Below are 20,216 nucleotides of genomic sequence, written 5' to 3'. Positions count from 1 at the left end.
AGCTGGGACTACAGGTGCCCGCCATAACGCCCACCTATCCTAGAACACTTTTTAAGAGAAGTCCTAGAATGAACTGCAGAAATGACTCCTCCGTGACTAGAAGAGGGCAGGCCACCACAGAGAGGATTGTGAAATCAGGTTGGATCAGTCCTCTTACTCTCAGAAGGCCCCACCACAATTAACATTCTTCGATGGGTCTCAGGCAGCCAGGGCGCCAGCCACATACAACGGAGCTGGCAGGTTTGAATCCAGCCCAGGCAAAAAAATAGCTGAGCGTTGTAGTGGGCGCCTATAGTCCCAGCTACTTGGGAGGCTGAGGCAAGAGAATCGCTTGGGCCCAGGAATTTGAGGTTGCTGTGAGCTGTGACGCCACAGAACTCTACCCAGGGCAACAGCTTGAGACTCTGTCTCAAAAAAAAAAAAAAAGATTCTGTGATGGGAGAGGATACGGAGGTAACACCTTCTTAATTGGTAATTAGCCACTTTTTTTCTGAAGAAAAGGCATAGGACAGTACTCTTTCCCCAGTAACCATGAAATCTAACAAGCAGCACAGCTATCAGGCCAGGATGCTCTCTAAATAGGCAAGACTACATGGATAAAATTCCTTGTATTAGTCCTGAGGCCAAGAAGGGAAACTGCTTTTGCTCTGCACAGAGGAAGAATATTTTCAGCAATTATGCCTCTTTGTGGAACTTATCAGTGTAGTGTTGAAAGCAGCTTTCAGAATCATTGTTTCACCAGTTTCCATTAGTTAAATACAGAATTGAGAATCCAAAGACTCACAGCCTAACTTTATTATACAGCTAGGAAGGATAAGTGATAAAAGTTGAGACCTTTCCAAAAGTAAATGAATGTACCCCACTGTATTTGTTCTTTCCCAAGAAGTCTTCTCAACAAGCTGTTACTCCAAATATGTATTATGTGAAACTTATTTTGACCTGAATTTATAATTGCTTTTCAATTTCTCAGCCATGTGAGAAAATAAGTCAAACTACTTGAAATCACACCTAAAATACTTGCTCAGCCACCCAACTTAATTTGGTATGACCTGAATTTGAATGACCAGCAGCCTTACAAAATACCAAATTCACAAGAAATAATTTACATCAACTGACTAAATGTAAAAAGCACTATTGCAGGCTCTAAGGGCCACCCTAAAAATTTAGATTTGAAATTCTGAACACAGGATAGTCTTCATAAAATGGTACCTACTTTGGAAGGAATGGTTTTGCTATGATATATAGCTTTGGAATGTCTATTAAAACAAACAAACAAACACACACCAAAACCTAACCTCATGACATTACAGGTAAAATGTTAACTTATTACCAACCTCTAAGAATGAAATACTACCCTTGAGTTATTTGAAAGGTTTTCCAAAAAAAATTTATTTTCATAAATTAACACACATAACAGTGGGAATTGTAGAGTCACAAACTATCAAACAGAAAAGGAACTGCAGGGGCATCAGGTATGCCAATGTTACCAAAAATGTACAAATTTCACTGAACTATTGACCATGATAATATATAGACACTTCAGGCAGCTATTTACTGGGCCGAGCAGCCCAAGGAGATGCCGAGACCTCTCACCATGAATTCAAACCCAATTCAGCACCACAGAGGGGCTGAAGACATGATCAACAAGCATCCAATCTGAGCACGCAGTGCTAGAACAATGGCCTGGACTGGAACCTCCACTTCTCAATTGAAATAGCTTTTGCTGCTTAATTTGTGGCTAGATGATAATATTAAACAGTGATTTTTAGAAAAGTTAAGTAAGTTTCTCTCCCTAGCCAGGCTTTTACATAACAAGTTCAGTTCTGGCAAGGAGGCCTTTCCTTATACAAATCCCAGAAAGGACACTCCACACCCCTGCAGCCAATTATTTATACTTTGGATACAGCCACCCACTGTGTGGTTATCTGAGAGGTCCTTTCCATGATATCAGGGGAAAAAGCTTAGAGAAACAAAACAAAACAAGGAATTAAAGAAAGCACCAACTACATACTTCCTCCTCCTCGCCCCTAGATAATGGGGAAAAAGTATCACTGCCTAAAAGTTGGTCTTTCACAGATCTTAATGTACATGGTATTGATCATGAGATGGAATCCCAGCCTGGAGACTGAGTGACGGCTGTGTCCTACACATTCACTGCTGCTCTCAGCCTGGTGGGCGAGAAACAAACGAGGGGTAAGTATCATGCCCAGAGAGTGGGCTCTGGCGCCCATACAAAAGACCCTTTCAGGCAAAATTTGACAAAGTGTCATGATTTTCACAGCTCTTGGAGGAGCGTTGAGTTTTGGGATTCACAGCATGAGTTTCTGAGCTCTTCAGGCTCCAAGTAAGGCAAACGCTACATGTCTTTTCACTGTATCTCCCTCGGCTGTCACTCTTACAGTAAGGTCAGTAAGACAAAGCAGACATAATCCGCTTTAACAGGCGATGAGGTGATGGAGAAATGAAGCTGGAAAGGAGACCAAAGAGGGGGAGAAAAAAGAAGAAAGAAAGAAAACAGGTCGTGACATAGGAGGGAAAAATAGCTAGAAACCAAAAGATAGAAAAAAATCTGTAGTTCAAAGTTTCAGTGAAAAGGTGCTGGGCAGAACCATGACTGGACCTGAGATTTCTCCTTTCTTTTCCATGTTGAAAACATTGAACCTCGGGAGGTGAGTTGTAGTTAGTTGTAGTTTTCACTGTAACTTCTCAGAAATTGTACCAACTCCCACTCCCTCCCATCATGGTCAGGGCCACAGGCCCCAAGGACCCTGATAGCACTGCTGCTGAGTCAGGGTGAAACTGGACATTAATACAGTATGGCTGAGCTCAGCCAGAGCGCGATGTATCCAATTGTAGGTAAGTGGTTTCAAGTTTGTAACGGGGGCCCCCTTCTTAACAGGTAAGCTGAGAATTTTAAAGACAGGTAGGATTGGCCCCAGAGCAACTTCTCCTCTATGTTCTCAAGTACAAGGACAGAGCACAGGTCACTGTTTCCTTCAGCCCTGTTACTGGATGCCTACGTTCCAAAATCACCGCTCTTGGCCCTTTCAAGTGCCACCCCTGTAATGGGCAAACTTGAAACTGTATCTTTTGTCAGGCTGGTGATACCACAGATGCACCCACCTCAGACGTCTTCTGCTGGGGCACGTGGCTGCCACATCGCTGCCTCCTGTACTTGGGCAATGGAGCTAGCAAACAGGGTGTAGCTGATTCACTGCTGATCTACAAGCTGTCCAGCAAGAGCTCCCTAAACAAGTCTGGACAAGGGTACAATGTAGTACTCATCCTGCTCCCTCCAGGAACCCTGTCCCGGGATGGGAGGGGTACCAAGGTGAAGAATAGGTTCTGTCTATTCAGTCTGGGCAAGTGGATGGAGAACAGCAGAATCTGGTTAGCATCACTCTGAGCCATGTGGAAACCTGGCTCTTTTCTAATCCTATTTGGCCACAACCTCACAAGCCTCCATGGTTGATCAGGTGTGTATTTCACTTGTCTCAATGCCATGTCTGAGGCCCAGGCCTGGAAAATAGACATGGTACATTTTTATTTCTCTTGCTCATGTCATTTTTTTCTGCTCCAGTGTAAAACAGACTGTCAACCTGCAAAGGAAAGGCACGTAGAGATCCCCACCCCATCTCCCCACACACTAACCAATGGGGGAGCAGAAGAAATCCAGGAGTTGGCCAACATTCCAGGACAGTGCCACTCTTCTCCAACAGACTGACTTGAAAATGTACCTGGAGCTCTAACCATTCCCCCACAGCAGCTGCTTCACAGTAGTGGCTCTTAGGAGGATGGGAAGAAGTGACAAGTGTCCTGAGGCTGGCTTTAGCATCTTACTCACCAGCCAAGGAACGTCAATTCTCTCAACTTTTGTTTTGAGGTTTTCAGGGTGGGGGTGGGGGAGAAAAAGACCCCAAGAGAATAAGAGGGGGTGGGGCTTCAGTGGGAAAAGAATGAGATTGTGAGGTCTGGTGGCCGAAAGCATCTCTCTGCCCACACACTCCTACAGGTACAAACCCAGAAACTCAGCTAACTCTGGCATGTGACGACACTTCCAGTAGCTCTGACGCAGAAGCCCAGAGTACAACGAGGTGTCCTCAAAGAAGGCTGGTTGCAGAGTTTCGTGGTCCCTCTGCAGAAATGCATCACTGGGTCTGTAGCCCTACCCTGACTCTCCCCTCTCTTGGAGCAGGCTGCTTGGACGGATGCAGACACTCTGGGTTGGCTTATGTCACTGCCTGAGCTGTTGTACCCAACTTTGTTACATATCACTAATTCAGATAAAACTCATTAAGACCATGCCCAACCTTAGCATTTTTTAAATGATTGGGAGAGAAATCTGTTCTTGCTTATGTTGCTAAAATAAATAGATGTACTTAAGAACTCAGATGAAAAAAGTGCTCCCTCTAATGAGTTACACTAGAATCTGAAGATGGGTAAAGGATTGTGTGAGACAAGAGAATGGGAAAATGTCTCTTCCATGCACCAATCAACTGGGTAAAATGCCTATCATGTATTAAGACATGTATTGTCTTTCTCCTTAATGTCTAAAAAAAATTGTTTTAAAATCACATTTAAAGGCTCCAAACATGCAGCAATAAAAAAAGAGAAAAAAAGGAAATAAAACAAAGGAAAATAATCAACACCACAACATTAAAAAGTGCAACTTACTTCAAATGGGGCCTGGATGGGCTCCTCTGGCACTAGTGACCCATAGTCACAGAGGGGAGATGATGATGGGAAAACGCCACACACACACACACACTCTCTCACAAACGCTCACATCAACAGGTTCTGGGCAGACAGACTCAAAGGATTAGAAAACAACAGCTCATCATTCCTTAACTACTGAAATGAGCCAGTGGGACCCCACAAGACAGGATGCCAGGTCCCCCTCCCTAGGCCACACTTCTAAATAATCTTGGTCTAGCACCACTGTAAACAAAGTGGAACTTTCATGTGGACGTGCAAATCCTGTGAGTCCTTGAAATCCTAGTGTTACTTAGACTATGCTGCTTTTTCTTCTTGTGGATGGCAGAGATTGAGAGGAGGCGGCCAGATGTCATTCAGGACCATTTCCAGGAAAAAGGGAACATTCCTGAGGTTCTAAACTCAGCAGTAGAAGTAGAGGACCCTCCTTCACCATTTCCTAAAAAGGTTGCACCTTGAAATAGGTAAAATTCTTAAACTGTGCATGTTGAGTGGTTTGGGCGGCTGGGCAAAAATCAGGCAACCTCTTCCAAGGAGGTCCAAGGTAAAACTAAAATTGAGACTCCCCAGTGAGTTGGTTCTCAACCTGATGATTGTTCCTGTTCCTCTTCCTTGGCAAAGAAGGTCTCCAGTTCCATGAGTTTCTGTATCAAAAGAGCATCCAGTTCTTGACTCTGCAGAGCAGCCTTCTGGGCCCTCGTAAAGCTGCCAGCCACTTTCACTTTACCTCGAGCTCTCCTCTTTCGTGGGACTGTGAAATCCTGAAATTCTAGAACTCGCTTTCTCTTCTGTTGGCTGATTGAGATTAGCGTACCATTTCGTTCCTTGGGTTCCTCAAAGATGGTCTCTAAACACCTAAGGATGGAGCACAAAACAGGATCACCAACAGACCAAATCAGCTGTGTCTTGGGTCATTTTGTAGTCAATAGGGGCTGAAGGCAACTTGTGCTAGTAACTCCTTACAGCTGACTGTTTCTTTTGGCCCATATCTTTTTTGTATGTGTGCGGGGGAGGGGGAAAACCGCCACATGTATGGTGGGTGAACATAGTGAACAAGTTATAGAATCGGTATAGAATAAAAGGCCAACGCCACAATAGGAGGCAACACCAGTGACACTTTAGTGTAGTCTCCCAGAAGTCATTCAATACAGACATGCATGGGTTGGCCCTTTTCTATAAAGGCTCAGATAGTAAACATTTCAAACTCTGTACGTCCCAGAGGTCTCTGTCACAAATTCTTTTTTTTCTTATTCTTCTTTTTATTTATTTATTTATTGAGACAGAGTCTCACTATGTCACCCTTTTTATAGTTCCGTGGCGTCACAGCTCGCATCAACCTCAAACTCTTGGGCTTAAGCAATTCTCCTGCCTCAGCCTCCCAAGTAGCTGGGACTACAGGTGCTTGCCACAATGCCCAGCTATTTTTTGGTTGCAGTTGTCATTGTTGTTTAGCTGGTTTGGGCCGGATTCGAATCTGCCAGCCTTGGTGTATGTGGCTGGGGCCGTAACCACTGTGCTACAGACGCCAAGCCTTATTCTTCTTTTTAAAAACAACCCTTTGTTACTGTAAAACCATTCTTAGGTAGGTTTGGTGGCTCGTGCCTGTAATCCTAGCACTCTGGGAGGCTGAGGCAAGTGGATCCTTTGAGCTCAGGAGTTTGAAACCAGCCTATGCAAGAGTGAGAATCTATCTCTACTAAAACTAGAAAAGTTAGCCAGGCATTGTGGTGGGTGCCTATAGTCTCAGCTGCTCAGCCAACTGAGGCAGGAGGATCATTTGAGCTCAGCAGTTTGGGGTTACTGTGAGCTAGGGTGAGGCCATGGCACGTTGCCCCAGGTGACAGAGTGAGACTCTGTTTCAAAACAAAACAAACAAACCAAATAAACCCCTATAATAAACCAAAATGCCCCAAACCATTTTTAGCTTATAGGCCGTAACATAAAAAGGAGCCACTGGCTGGATTTGGCCTATAATTTACTGACCCACAACATATCCTCCATTATCTCCCCACTCACACAGTAGCACTTACTGTCTTGACCTACTGGTAACCTTTAAAATTGTTCCAAATTAATACATAGTATTTATTTATTTTTATTGAGACAGAGTCTCACTTTGTCACCCTCAGTAGAGTGCTGTGGGGTCACAGCTCACAGCAACCTCAAATTTTTGGTCTCAAGCAATTCTCTTGCCTCAGCCTCTCTAGTAGCTGGGACTACAGGTACCCACCACAACACCTATTTTTTTTGTTTAGCAGGCCCGGGCCGGGTTCAAACCCACCAGCCCTAGAGCATGTGGCTGGCGCCCTAACCACTGAGCTATGGGTGCCCCCTGTAGTTTTTAATGGATATACAGTATTCCATAAAAAGGATGGACAATAACATAATGAGAACACTAATAACAGATATTTTAGGTTGTTTCCAATGCTTTTTTACATTTTAGCAATGCTGTAATGATATAATAGGTATACATCTTAGAGCACATGCACAAAATCCTAGGATAGGCTCGGTGCCTGTGGCTCAAGCGGCTAAGGCACCAGCCACATACACCAGAGCTGGCAGGTTCGAATCCAGCCTAGACCTGCCAAACAACAATGACAATTGCAATCAAAAAATGGCCGGGCCTTGTGGCAGACACCTATGGTCCCAGCTACTTGGGAGGCTGAGGCAAGAGAATCGCTTAAGCCCAGGAGTTTGAGGTTGCTGTGAGCTGTGATGCCACTGCACTCTACCCAGGGTGACAGCTTCAGGGTCTGTCTCAAAAAACCACAGAAAATCCTAGGATAAAACTCTAATACTGTCCTGTTATGTCCTAGACACATTAGGCATTTAATAAATGTTCCCTGACTTGACTGGAATTCAGGCCTAAAAGTGTCTAAGGGAAACTCTTTCTGTATTAGGTTTAGAATATTAGCTAAAGGTTGATTATCAGTCCTGAGGAAGACAGTATATTTAGTAAAAATGCAAGTGCAAAGTAAAAGGAGACTGACATCTTCTATCTATCTAACCCAGTGGTTTTCAACCTTCCTAATGCCATGATCCTTTAATACAGTTCCTCATGTTGTGGTGACCCCCAACTATAAAATTATGTTCGTTGCTACTTCATGAAGTAGCTTCAAAATGCTACTTGCTTCATGAAGTAGCAGCGAACATAATTTTATGAGTGGGAGTCACCACAACATGAGGAACTGTATTAAAGGGTGGCAGCACCAGGGAAGTTGAAAACCACTGATCTAACCCAACACACACTGCTTTCCAATCCTATCACTGATCCCAACTCAAGTGGAGACAAAAATATCTATTCTACTTATAGTTAAGAAAACACACAGCTGGATGGCACCTGTGGCTCAAGGGAGTAGGGCGCTGGCCCCATATGCCAGAGGTGGTGGGTTCAAACCCAGCCCTGGCCAAGAAAAAAAAAAAACAAAAAAAAAAGAAAAGAAAAAGAAAACACACAGTTTATCTTTCTTCAACTAAATGAGACTGTGTAGGACAGGCCACCAGGTCCCCCTCCCTAGGCCAGATAAGGAACAGAACTAAACACAAACCCTTTCTCTCTTTCGTTTTTTTCCCAAAGAGACAGGGCCTCAGGTCAGTCATGGTGGCTCATGCCTATAATCCCAGCACTCTGGGAGGCTGAGGTGGGTAGAACTAGAACGCCTGAGCTCAGGAATTCAAGGCCAGCCTAAGCAAAGCAAGACTGTGTTTTTACTAAAAATGGAAAAACTAAGCCATGCTTGTGGCGGGAGCCTGCAGTCCCAGTTACTGAGGAGGCTGAGGCAAGAGGATCCCTGAGGCTGGAGTTTGAGGTTGCGATGAGCTGTGATAATACCACTGAACTCTACCAGGGCAACAGAGTGAGACTTTGTCTAATTAAAAAAAGAAAAAAAAGAAACCCAGATAGGGTCTTATTCTGTTGTTCAGGCTACAGTATAGTGGCATCATCACAGCTTACTGCAACCCCAAACTCCAGGCTCAAATGATTCTCCCACCTCAGCCTCCTGACTAGCTGGGACTACAGGTGCACAGCACTATGTCAGGCTAATTTTTAAAAGATATAAATAGGGTCTACGATGCTGCCCAGGCTTGTATCAAACTCTGGGCCTTAAGTGGCATTCCCACTTTGATCAAAGTGCAGGGATTAGAGGCATGAACCACTGTAACTGGTCCATAAATCCTTTCTGAAGTAGAAATTTACTAGAGATTTACACCTGTCCTTTCAGAATTTTTTCCTCTATTTTCCAGCTGTCTGCACCAACCTGTTTGCAGGAGGAGACTTATAATTCTTGTTGGTATATATTTCTTCCAAACTAAATTCCTTCTTCTTTAACCTGAAAAGAGAAAAAAAATAAATTCTTCATGCTCTCTGAAGAGAGACTATATTGGTGTTTCCCAATGTTATCCTTTCTATCTATGTACTTCCTTTTTTTTTTGCAGTTTTTGGCCGGGGTGGGGTTTGAACATGCCACCTCCAGTATATGGGGCAGGCGCCTTACTCCTTTGAGCCACAGGCACCGTCCCATTTACTACTACTTCTTTTTTTTTTATTTATTATTAAATCATAGCTGTGTACATTAATGTGATCATGGGGCACCATATACTGGTTTTATATACCATTTGACATATTTTCATCACACTGGTTAACACAGCCTTCCTAGCATTTTCTTAATTATTGTGTTAAGACATTTACATTCTACATTTAGTAAGTTTCACATGTACCCTTGTAAGATGCACCGTAGGTGAAATCCCACCAATCACCCTCCCTCCGCCCATCCTCCTTCCACCCCCATTTACTTCTTTTTCTTTAATTTTTTTTTTTTTTTTTTTTGAGACAGAGCCTTAAACTATAGCCCTGGGTAGAGTACCATGGCATCATAGCTCACAGCAACCTCCAACTCCTGGGCTTAAGCAATTCTCTTGCCTCAGCCTCCTGAGTAGCTGGCACTACAAGTGCCCGCCACAAGGCCCAGATATTTTTTGGTTGTAGTTGTCATTGTTTGGCAGGCCTGGGCCAGATTTGAACCTGCCAGCTCTGGTGTATGCAGCTGGTGCCTTTGCCGCTTGAGCTACAGGCTCCACCTTTATTCATTTACTTCTAACCTTTCTGTAATAAATATGTCTCATGTGCACTATTATACTGGATTTTCTTTTTCTCTGCCAATCTTTTTTTTTTTTTTAGAGACAGAGTCTCACTTTATCACCCTTGGTAGAGTGCCGTGGCATCACAGCTCACAGCAACCTCCAACTCCTGGGCTTAGGCAATTCTCTTGACTCAGCCTCCCCAGTAGCTGGGACTACAGGCACCCGCCACAACGCCTGGCTATTTTTCGTTGCAGTTTGGCCAGGGCCGAGCTTGAACCTGCCACCCTTGGTATATGGGGCCTGTGCCCTACCCTCTGAGCCCCAGGATGCCAATCTTTAATGTTGTGAAACTTAGTCCATTTATGCTTGCTGGGAAAGATATATATTTGTAAATTTCATTATTTACAGCTTCTTTTTGTCCCATCTTTTCTTTTCTTTTTTTTTTTTGGTGTTTTTTTTTGGCCGGGGCTGGGTTTGAACCCGCCACCTCCGGCATATGGGACCGGCGCCCTACTCCTTGAGCCACAGGCGTCACCTTTTTCTTTTTTTTTTTTAAAGACAAGGTCTTACTCTAGGCTAGAGTGCAGTGGTGTCATCATAGCTCACTGTAACCTCAACTTCTGGGCTCAAGTGATCCTCCTGTCTCAGCCTCCTGAGTAGCTGAGATGACAGGCATGTGTCTGTATGCCTGGCTGAGTTTTTTTTTTACTTTTTTTTTTTTTTTATTTTTTTTTTTTGTAGAGACAGAGTCTGACTGTACCGCCCTCGGGTAGAGTGCCGTGGCGTCACACGGCTCACAGCAACCTCCAACTCCTGGGCTTAAGCGATTCTCTTGCCTCAGCCTCCCGAGTAGCTGGGACTACAGGCGCCCGCCACAACGCCCGGCTATTTTTTGGTTGCAGTTTGGCCGGGGCTGGGTTTGAACCCGCCACCCTCGGCATATGGGGCCGGCGCCCTACTCACTGAGCCACAGGCGCCGCCCTTTTTTACTTTTTTTTAAGACATGGGGACTCACTATGTTATCCAGGCTGGTTTCAAACTCCTGGACTCAAGCAATCCTCCCATCTTGGCCTTCTAAAGTACTAGAACCGCAGGGGTCAGCCACCTGCAATCCAGTACAATAGTTCACATGAGACATGTCCCAGATTTTCAGTTTCTTTTCTTTTTCTTAATTGACTGCTTTCTTCCTTTTTTATTCCACTCCACTGACTTGGAAATTACATGCAGTTTGGCTCAGCACCCGTAGCTCAGTGGTTAGGGTACCAGCCACATATACCAGGGCTGGCATGTTTGAATCTGGGCCTGGGCCTGCTAAAAACAACAACGAAAACTACGATAAAAAAAAAAATAGCCAGCATTGTGGCAGGCAATGTCCTAGCTGCTTGGGAGGCTGTGGCAAGAGAATCACTTAGTCCCACGAGTTTGAAGTTGCTGTGAGCTGTGACACCATGGCACTCTACCAATGGTGACATAGTGAGACTTTTTTTTTGAGACAAAGAAAGAACAGGAATTACATACTTTCGTGGTGGCAAGAATTTTAATGAGCCCCCCTTTTTTTTTTTAGAGACAGAGTCTCACTTTGTAGCCCTTGGTAGAGTGCCCGTGGCATCACAGCTCACAGCAACCTCCAGCTCTTGGGCTTAGGTGATTCTCTTGCTTCAGCCTCCTGAGTAGCTGGGACTACAGGCACCCGCCACAACGCCCAGCTATTTTTTTGTTGCAGTTTGGCCGAGGCCAGGTTCAAACCCACCACCCTGGATATATGGGGCCAGTGCCCTACTCACTGAGCCACAGGCGCTGCCCTAATAAGCCCTTTTTACGTAAACTTAAGTGAATTTGTATTTTTGCCCTTCTCCCAATCAATACAAGGTCTTTGGTACTCTGATCAGAAAAGTCTTGATTTGTTATTAGTGTACTACGTGTCGTGTTTTCTTTCGTACTTTGTAATTTGTCTGTCAGAAGGGTGGGTGTGGTGGCTCATGCCTGTAATCTTAACACTCTGGGAGGCTGAGGTGGTTGTACTGCTTGAGCTCAGGAGTTGCTCAGCACCTTGCCACTGCTAAAAATAGGAAAACAAGCTGAGCATTGTGGCGGGGGCCTGTAGTCTCAACTACTTGGGAGGCTGAGGCAAGAGGACCTTTTGAGTCCGAGAGTTTCAGGTTGCTGTGAACTCTGACAACACGGCACTTTACCCAGGGAGACCAGAGTAAGACAGAGTGAGACTCTGTCTCAAAACAAACAAACAACAAAAGAAAACCCAGGGCATTTTGCCTATTCTTCCCCAGATCTAGATTTTCTTCATTACATGCCCATGAGACATTATTTAACATATTCTCTTTTTTTTTCTTGAGACAGACTCTTACTTGGTCACCATCGGTAGAGTGCTGTGATATCATAGCTCACAGCAACCTCAAACTCTTGGGCTCAAGCGATCCTTTTTCCTCAGCCTCCCAAGTAGCCAGGACTACAGGCACTTGCCACAACACCTGGCTATTTTTTAGAGATGGGGTCTCACTCCGACTCAGGCTGGTCTTGAACTCGTGAGCTCAGGCAATCTACCCGCTTCAGCCTCCCAAGTGCTGGGATTACAGGAGTGAACCACCGCACCTGGCCAAACATAATCTCTGGATCAAATATAAGGGAAACACTATAGGAATTCCCTATAAATTGCCAATTAAATATACACGTATATAGAGGTGTTGTTTTTTTCTGGTAGAAAGACATTCAGGTGGTGGCATATACTTCCAAGGCACAAGATACTTTTTTGAGACAGGGTTCCGCTTTGTTGCTGGGCTAGAGTGCAGCAGTGTCATCATAACTCAGTGCAACCTCAGATGCTTGGGCTCAAGGGATCCTCCCAACTCACCCTCCCCAAGTGCTAGAATTAAAGCACTTTAATGGGCCTGGCCTATTATTTCTTTAGGGTTGTGAATGGTGGCATTCTATCACTCTTTCTTCATTCATTAATTAGGTAGAATTCTATCTACAGAGAAATTTCATGATCATCAATTATATCTGGGAATCCCAAAGTACACTTTATAAAGTAAAAAGCAGAACCATAAGCTTGGTTCTGCCCCATTACCTATCACTTTCCAAAGTGATGAATTTTTTCCCCAATATGCTCTAAAGAAGGCCAATGGGTTGGTTTTCCTTTAAGTATCATTTTAACCATAGGATATAAAAATACTCGATGTGTTTCTTAATACTTTTAATGCTCAGCCTATCTCCTCTGTGGAAAGTGGGAATAGCTTCAAACTGACTCCTGAATTGCTGTGACACAACACTAGTTGTTTTTCAGTTCTGTTACCTTCTTTTTTTTTAATTTCAGAATATTAGGGGGTATATATGTTTTATTTACATACTTTGTTTTTGTACAGATTTGAGTCAAAGTTGTATGTGCAAGTGTGCCCTTCACTCAGATGGTGTGCATTGCACCGAACAGCTGTGATTTCACCCATCTGTTCCTCTCCCCTCCCTTCAGCTTTTCATTGAAATTTACATTCAGAGATTTGTTAACTTTTTTTTTTTTAACCGAAGCCTTTATTTGCCTGTTCTGAAAATAAAGCTGGCTGAGTTTGCTCTTTCTGGTGATTACTCAAAGAGACCAAATCCCATATCCTCGACTCTTCTTTGGCTTCAACCTTGGCTGGGGCTGCAGTGGCAGCAGGAGGGGGCAGCCACAGGGGCAGCAGCTACAAAGGCAGATGGATCAGCCAAGAAGGCCTTGACCTTTTCAGTAGGTGGGAAGGTATAATCAGTCTCCACAGACAAAGCCAGGACTCTCTTGTAACCTTTGATGATAGAATGGGGTACTGATGCAACAATTGGGTAACCAATCTGCAGACAAACACTGGCAACATTGCAGACACCCTCCAGGAAGCGAGAATGCAGTTTCTTCTGTAATGTCAAGCACTTCAGGGTTGTAGATGTTACCATTGCCAAACACCTGCTGAGTGACCAGCCCAAAAGAGAAGGGGGAGATATTCAGCATGTTCAGGAGTGTGGCTTCACTGGCTCCCACTTTGTCTCCACTCTTTTTTTTTTTTTTTAATTTGGCCGGGGCTGGGTTTGAACCCACCACCTCCGGCATATGGGACCGGCGCCCTACCCGCTGAGCCACAGGCGCCGCCCTTTGTCTCCACTCTTAATCAGCTGCACATCACTCAAGATTTCAATGGTGTCCCTGGAGATTTTAGTAGTGATACCTAAAGCCTGGAATAAGGAGGTCTTCTCTGGCCCCAGACCAGTGTTCTGGGCTGGCACGGTGACTTCACATGGGGCAATGGCACAGCACAGGTGGCAGCTGGCACCTTATTGGCCAGCAGCATGTTCCTGATCTCAGTGAGGTCCTTCTTGGTGAACACAAAGCCCACATTTCCCTGGATATGAGGCAACAGTTTCTCCAGAGCTGGGTTGTTTTCCAGATGCCCTCAGATGGCCTTGTGCATCATGGTGTTGTTGCTTATTAGCACCACAGCCTTCCCTTGAAAAGACATATGGATCTGCTGCAACTGCTTGGGAGCCCACGTTGTCTGCTCCCACAATGAAGCATTTTGGATAATCATCCAAAAGTTGTATGATCTTAAGGAAGTAGTTGGACTTCCAGGTCACCCTGTCTTCCCTGGGCATCACGGCAGTGCTTCAGGGATTGCCACGCAGGGTTTAAAGATGATGTCACTCACTCGAGGACACCCGGTGAGAGAGATTTGTTAACTTTCTTTTCTTTCCTTTTTTGACACGAGTCTCAAGTTGTCACCCTTAGTAGAGTGCTGTGGCATCACAGCTCATGGCAGCCTCAAATTCTTAGGCTTAAGCGATTCTCTTGCCACAGCCACCCAAGTAGCTGGGACTACAGGCGCCCACCACAATGTCTGGCTATTTTTTTGGCTAATTTTTTTTTAATTGCAGCTGTCATTGTTGATTTTAGCTGGCCCAGGCTGAATTTGAACCCGCTGGCCTTGGTGTATATGGCCGCCCAGAGATTTGTTAACTTTCTTGTGTGAAAACATATTTCCATACTCATCTTGTGTATGTCCTGCTGTAGAACTGTCACCATTCTCTAAGGAACCCATAAAATTCACCCATTAAAAATGAACAATTCATGGGCGGCGCCTGTGGCTCCATGAGTAGGGCGCCGGCCCCATATGCCGAGGGTGGCGGGTTCAAACCCGGCCCGGGCCAAACTGCAACAAAAAAATAGCCGGGTGTTGTGGCGGGCGCCTGTAGTCCCAGCTGCTCGGGAGGCTGAGGCAAGAGAATCGCGTAAGCCCAAGAGTTAGAGGTTGCTGTGAGCCGTGTGACGCCACGGCACTCTACCCGAGGGCGGTACAGTGAGACTCTGTCTCTACAAAAAAAAAAAAAAAAAGAACAATTCATAAAAAAATTAAAATAAACTGTACAATTCAGTGGTTTTAGGATATTTAGAATAGTATTCACTGATTAACAACACTCTCTAGAGAACTTTTATAACTCCAAAAAGAAACGTTGTCCTTGTCAGCAGTCACTCTTGACTCACCCGTCTTCCACACCTGGTAACCTCTCATCTATTTTGGGTCTCTAAAGTTTTTTCTATTTTAGACACTTCACATAAATGAAATCATGTAGTATAAGTCCTTTGAATGTGGCTTCTTGCATTAGGTATACTGTTTAAATAGCTGAACCATAATGTAGCATGTGCAAGTATTTCATTCCTCTTTATGGCTGAGTAATATTCCATTTGCTACCCTTTCTTTATCTGTATATCTATTAATGAACATTTAGATTGTTTGTACTTTCTAGTTATTATGAGAAATACTGCCAAGTCTGAGTAGAGTGAGACCCATCTCTACAAAAAATAGAAGAATTAGCTAGGTATGGTGGCACACACCTGTAGTCCCAGCTATTTGGAAGGTTGAGGCAAGCGGTTTGCTTGAGCCAAGGAGCTGGAAGTTAAGAAGAACTGTGGCAATGCCACTGCACTCTGGCCAGGGCAATAGAGCAAGACTCTACATCTGACAAAACAAAACAAAATGCTGCTATAAACACTTAGGTACAAATTTTTGTCTGACTGTGTTTTTAATTCTTTGGGGTATATACCTAGGAGAATTGCTAGGTCATATGGTTAACTGTATAAATTTTTTTTCTTTAGACAAAGTCTCACTCTGTCACCCTGGGTAGAGTGCTGTGGTATCACAGCTTAGAGCAACCTCAAGTTCCTGGGCTCAAGTGATCCTCTTGCTTCAGCCTCCCAAGCAGCTGGAACTACAGGCACCCACCACAATGCCTGGCTATTTTTAGAGATGGGGTTTTACTCTTGCTCAGACTGGTCTCAAATTCCTGAGCTCAAGCAATCCTCTCACTTTGTCTTCCCAGAATGCTAGGATTACAGATGTGAGCCACTGAGCTGGCCTTCTGTTTAAATTTCTGAGGAACTAACAAGCAGTTTTCCATAGTGGTTGTATCTTTTTTTTTTTTTTTTTTTTTTGAGAGTCTCACTTTGTTGCCACTAGTAGAGTGTCCGGGCATCATAGCTCATAGCAATCTCAAACTCCTGGGCTCAAGTGATCCCCTTGCCTCAGCCTCCAGAGTAGCTGGGACTACAGGTGCTCACCATAATGCCTGGCTAGTTTTTCTACTTTTAGTATGGATGAGGTCTCACTCTTGCTCAGACTGGTCTTGAATTCCTGAGCTCAAGCAACCCACCTGCCTCGGCCTCCCAGAGTGCTAGGATTATAGATGGGAGCCACTGTACCTAGTCTCAGTTTCTTCATCTTTGTTATTTTATTTTATTTTTTTTGGCCGGGGCTGGGCTTGAACCCAGCCACCTCCGGCATATGGGACCGGCGCCCTACCCGTTGAGCCACAGGCGCCGCCCAGTTTCTTCATCTTTAAAATAGGAACGACAAAAAAAAGAATCTTATTTACACTATGCAATAGGTTAAGTTTTATTTTTGTTTTTATTTTTGAGAAAGAGTCTCATTTTGTCGCTCTTGGTAGAGGGCGTCATAGCTCACGGTAACCTCAAACTCTTGGGCTCAAGCGATTCTCATGTCTCTGCCTCCTCAGTAGCTGCGACTACAGGCCCCCACCACAACGCCTGGTTATATTTTAGATGGAGGGGGTCTCACTCTTGCTCAGGCTGGTCTCAAACTCACGAGCTCAAGTGATCCACTGGCCTTGGCCTCCCAAAGTGCTAGGATTATGGGCATGAGCCACCATGCCCCGCCAAGATAGCCAGTTTTTTAGAAAAGAACGTTTCAGCTCAGCGCCTGTAGCTTAGCGGCTATGGTGCCAGCCACATACACAGGAGCTGGCGGATTCAAATACATCCCGGGCCTGCCAAACAATGACAACTACAACCAAAAACTAGCTGGGCGTTGTGGTGGGCACCTGTAGTCTCAGCTACTTGGGTGGCTGAGGCAAGAGAATCTCTTAAGCCCAAGAGTTTGGGGTTGCTGTGAGCTATGACACCATGGCACTCTACCCAGGACGATGGCTTGAGACTGTCTCAAAAACAAAAAAATTAAAAACGGATGTTTCTTTTGAGTTTTGGAATTGACAGATGGACCATCTACCTCATTATACTCCCTTTAGAGCTGCTGAGTCGTCACTGGGAAATAAGACAATTTGCTAAATGAGAATGTGACCTCCTCCTTTAGCTGAGACTACAAGTGTGCACCACAACACCTAGCTGGATTTTCTATTTTCAGGAGAGATGGGGTCTTGCTCTTGGTCTTGAACTCCTGAGCTCAAGTAATCCATTGCCTCAGCCTCTCAGAGTGCTAGGATTATAGGCGTGAGCCACAGGTATCTTAATTTTGTATGTGGCTAGGCAGTCATCCCAATATTTGTTAAAAAGACTATTTTTTCCCTATTGAATGGTATTGGTACTTTTGTTGAAATCAATTGACCAAAAAATGTTTATTTCTGGACTCTCAATTCTATTCCATTAATTTATAGGCTGTTCTTATGCCAGTACTACTATCTTTATTACTGTAGTTTTGTAGTAATTTCTCATGTGCTATTTATTTTTTATTGCAGTAAAAATAAAATTTGCCTTTTTAGGGTGGTGCCTGGGGCTCAAGGAGTAGGGCGTCGGCCTCATATACCAGGGTAGCAGGTTCAAGCCTGACCCCGGCCAAAACTGCAAAAAACAAACAAAAAAATTGGGGGCGGCCCCTGTGGGTCAAAGAAGTAGGGCGCCAGCCCCATATACTGAAAGTGGCGGGTTCAAACCCAGCCCTGGCCAAAAACTGCAAAAAAATTTTGCCATTTTAAATATTTTTAAATTTTCATGTATAAGTATCAAAATGAGGAAATATGAACCTTCCATTTTGTTATTTATTTATTTATTTATTTTTTTGTAGAGACAAGAGTCTCACTTTATGGCCCTTGGTAGAATGCCATGGCATCACACAGCTCACAGCAACCTCCAGCTCCTGGGCTTAAGCGATTCTCTTGCCTCAGCCTCCCGAGTAGCTGGGACTACAGGCGCCCGCCACAGCACCCGGCTATTTTTTTGTTGCAGTTTGGCTGGGGGTGGGTTTGAACCCGCCACCCTCGGCATATGGGGCCGGCGCCCTACTCACTGAGCCATAGGCGCCGCCGCATTTTGTTATTTTTTCAAGATTATTTTAACTGGCCGGACACACAGTAGCTCACATCTGTAATGCTAGCACTCTGCGAGGCTAAGGTAGGAGGATCACTTAAGGTCAGGAGTATAAGACCAGCTTGAGCAAAGGCCAGACCCTATCTCCACCAAAAACAGAAAATTTAGGATGGGCTCAGTGGCTCACACCTGTAATCCCAGCACTCTGGAAGGTTGAGGCAGGTGGATTGCCTGAATTCATGAGCAAGACTTCCATCTCTAAAAACAGCCAGGTGTTGTGGCAGGTCCCTGTAGTCCCAGCAACTTGGTAGACTGAGGCAAGAGAATTGCTTAAGTCCACAAGTTTGAAGTTGCTGTAAATAGTGATGCCACAGTACTCAACTGTGGGTGACAAAATTGAGACTCTGTCTTTAAAAAAAAAAAAAAAGGAAAATTTAGCTGGATGTGTGGCTCAGCATCTGTAGCTCAGTGGTTAGGATGGCAGCCACATACACTGAGACTGGTGGGTTCGAACTGGCCCCAGGCCTGCTAAAGAACAACAACTACAACAAAAACTAGCCGGGCGTTGTGGTGGGCGCCTATAATCCTTGCTACTTGGGAGGCTAAGGCAAGAGAACTGCTTGAGGCCTAAAGTTTAAGGCTGCTGTGAGCTGTGACAACAGGGTACTCTACCAAGAGTGACATGAGACTCTGTCCCCTCTCCCCCCCAAAAAGAAAATTTAGCTGGATATGGTAGTATGTGCCTATAATACCAGCTACTTGGGAAGGTGAGATGGGAGGACTGTTTTATTAGGCTTTTTTTTTTTTTTGAGACAGGATATCAGCATGTTGCCCTTGGTGGAGTGCCATGATATCACACCTCACAGCAACCTCAAACTCCTGGGCTTAAGTGATTCTCTTGCTTCAGCCTCCCAACTAGCTGGGACTACAGGCCCTGCCACAACGTCAACCTATTTTGTTGTTGTTGCGGTTGTCGTATATTGTTTAGCAGGTCCAGGCTGGGTTCGAACTCGCCAGCTCCTGTGTATGGGGCTTATGCCCTAACCACTGAGCAATGGGTGCCAAGCCAAGGTTCTATTTTAATTACTCTATTTAAATTTTTGGAAATTCTATACAGTTCCATTTCATGCCTATTTGGTTATTTCGACTGTTATCATGCTGTTATTCATATTTTTAATCTATATGTATTTCTTCAAACATACTGTATTCTTCTGTAATAATTCCAATGTCTGAAATCTTTTCAGATTTGATTTGCTATCTAATTTTTCCATTGGCATTTATGCATGAAACCTTGCTTCCCTCTACCTTACTCTGCGTTGTTTCACATAATTCTAGCTTTTATTTACAGCCAGATTTGGAGGAAGTATCCTCAAACACTGTGCGTTTCTGCCAGGAGCTTGAGGGCACTACCAACCTGGAACCACTGTAAAGTATGTTCTGATTTTAAAGATGTTTTCAATCTACCCAGGTAGCACAGATTCAGGCTGCAAATCCACAAGAAGGCCAGACTTTGGATATTAACTTTTAAGGGAAATTTTTTCCTCCACTCAGTGCCAGGATTTGAGGAGGGAGAAGCAGATGAAGTTAACTTTGGCTCCTCTTCATATTGAGGTTTTCATCTTTTGGGAAGGAGAATCAATTTAATGTGTATGTGTGTGTTTTGTATTAGGTTTTCTTCTTGGTAAGGTCATATATTTTATCTCTAGTCACTCATGACGCCAGTGAAAACTGAAGTACAATGTAGTGCTGATTTTGTAAATGCCCTCAAAGTAAAAGATAAAATGCTCATTTATCTGTCTTCTCCCTGGATCAATACTTTTGTTTAGTTTTTGGTTTC

At 44.3% G+C, this 20,216-nt stretch overlaps 1 protein-coding gene and 1 pseudogene across 7 annotated transcripts in view; both read right to left on the bottom strand.

Annotated features, from left to right (window-relative positions):
* Positions 1 to 4,519: 4,519 nt before the first annotated feature.
* PRR14L (proline rich 14 like) overlaps positions 4,520 to 20,216 on the bottom strand; it is a 74,860-nt gene continuing 59,163 nt past the window's right edge. For 5 of the 7 annotated variants that reach the window (XM_053589958.1, XM_053589959.1, XM_053589960.1 and 2 more), the window contains 2 exons: positions 8,970 to 9,041; positions 4,520 to 5,568 (listed from right to left, as the gene is read on the bottom strand). In XM_053589958.1, the coding sequence (XP_053445933.1) occupies positions 5,295 to 5,568; positions 8,970 to 9,041 (346 nt within the window). In that variant the 3' untranslated portion in view covers positions 4,520 to 5,294. Of the gene's footprint in view, positions 5,569 to 8,969; positions 9,042 to 10,807; positions 10,898 to 20,216 lie in introns of all 7 variants that reach the window. The other 2 variants (XR_008379737.1, XR_008379736.1) reach the window with 2 other exon arrangements.
* LOC128584812 (60S acidic ribosomal protein P0-like) lies at positions 13,384 to 14,880 on the bottom strand (annotated as a pseudogene).

This window comes from Nycticebus coucang, chromosome 4 (genome assembly GCF_027406575.1).
Source record: "Nycticebus coucang isolate mNycCou1 chromosome 4, mNycCou1.pri, whole genome shotgun sequence".
NCBI classification, from domain to species: Eukaryota; Metazoa; Chordata; class Mammalia; order Primates; family Lorisidae; genus Nycticebus; species Nycticebus coucang.
Note: the sequence above shows the minus strand (reverse complement) of the source record. Positions and strands in the feature narration are given on the sequence as shown.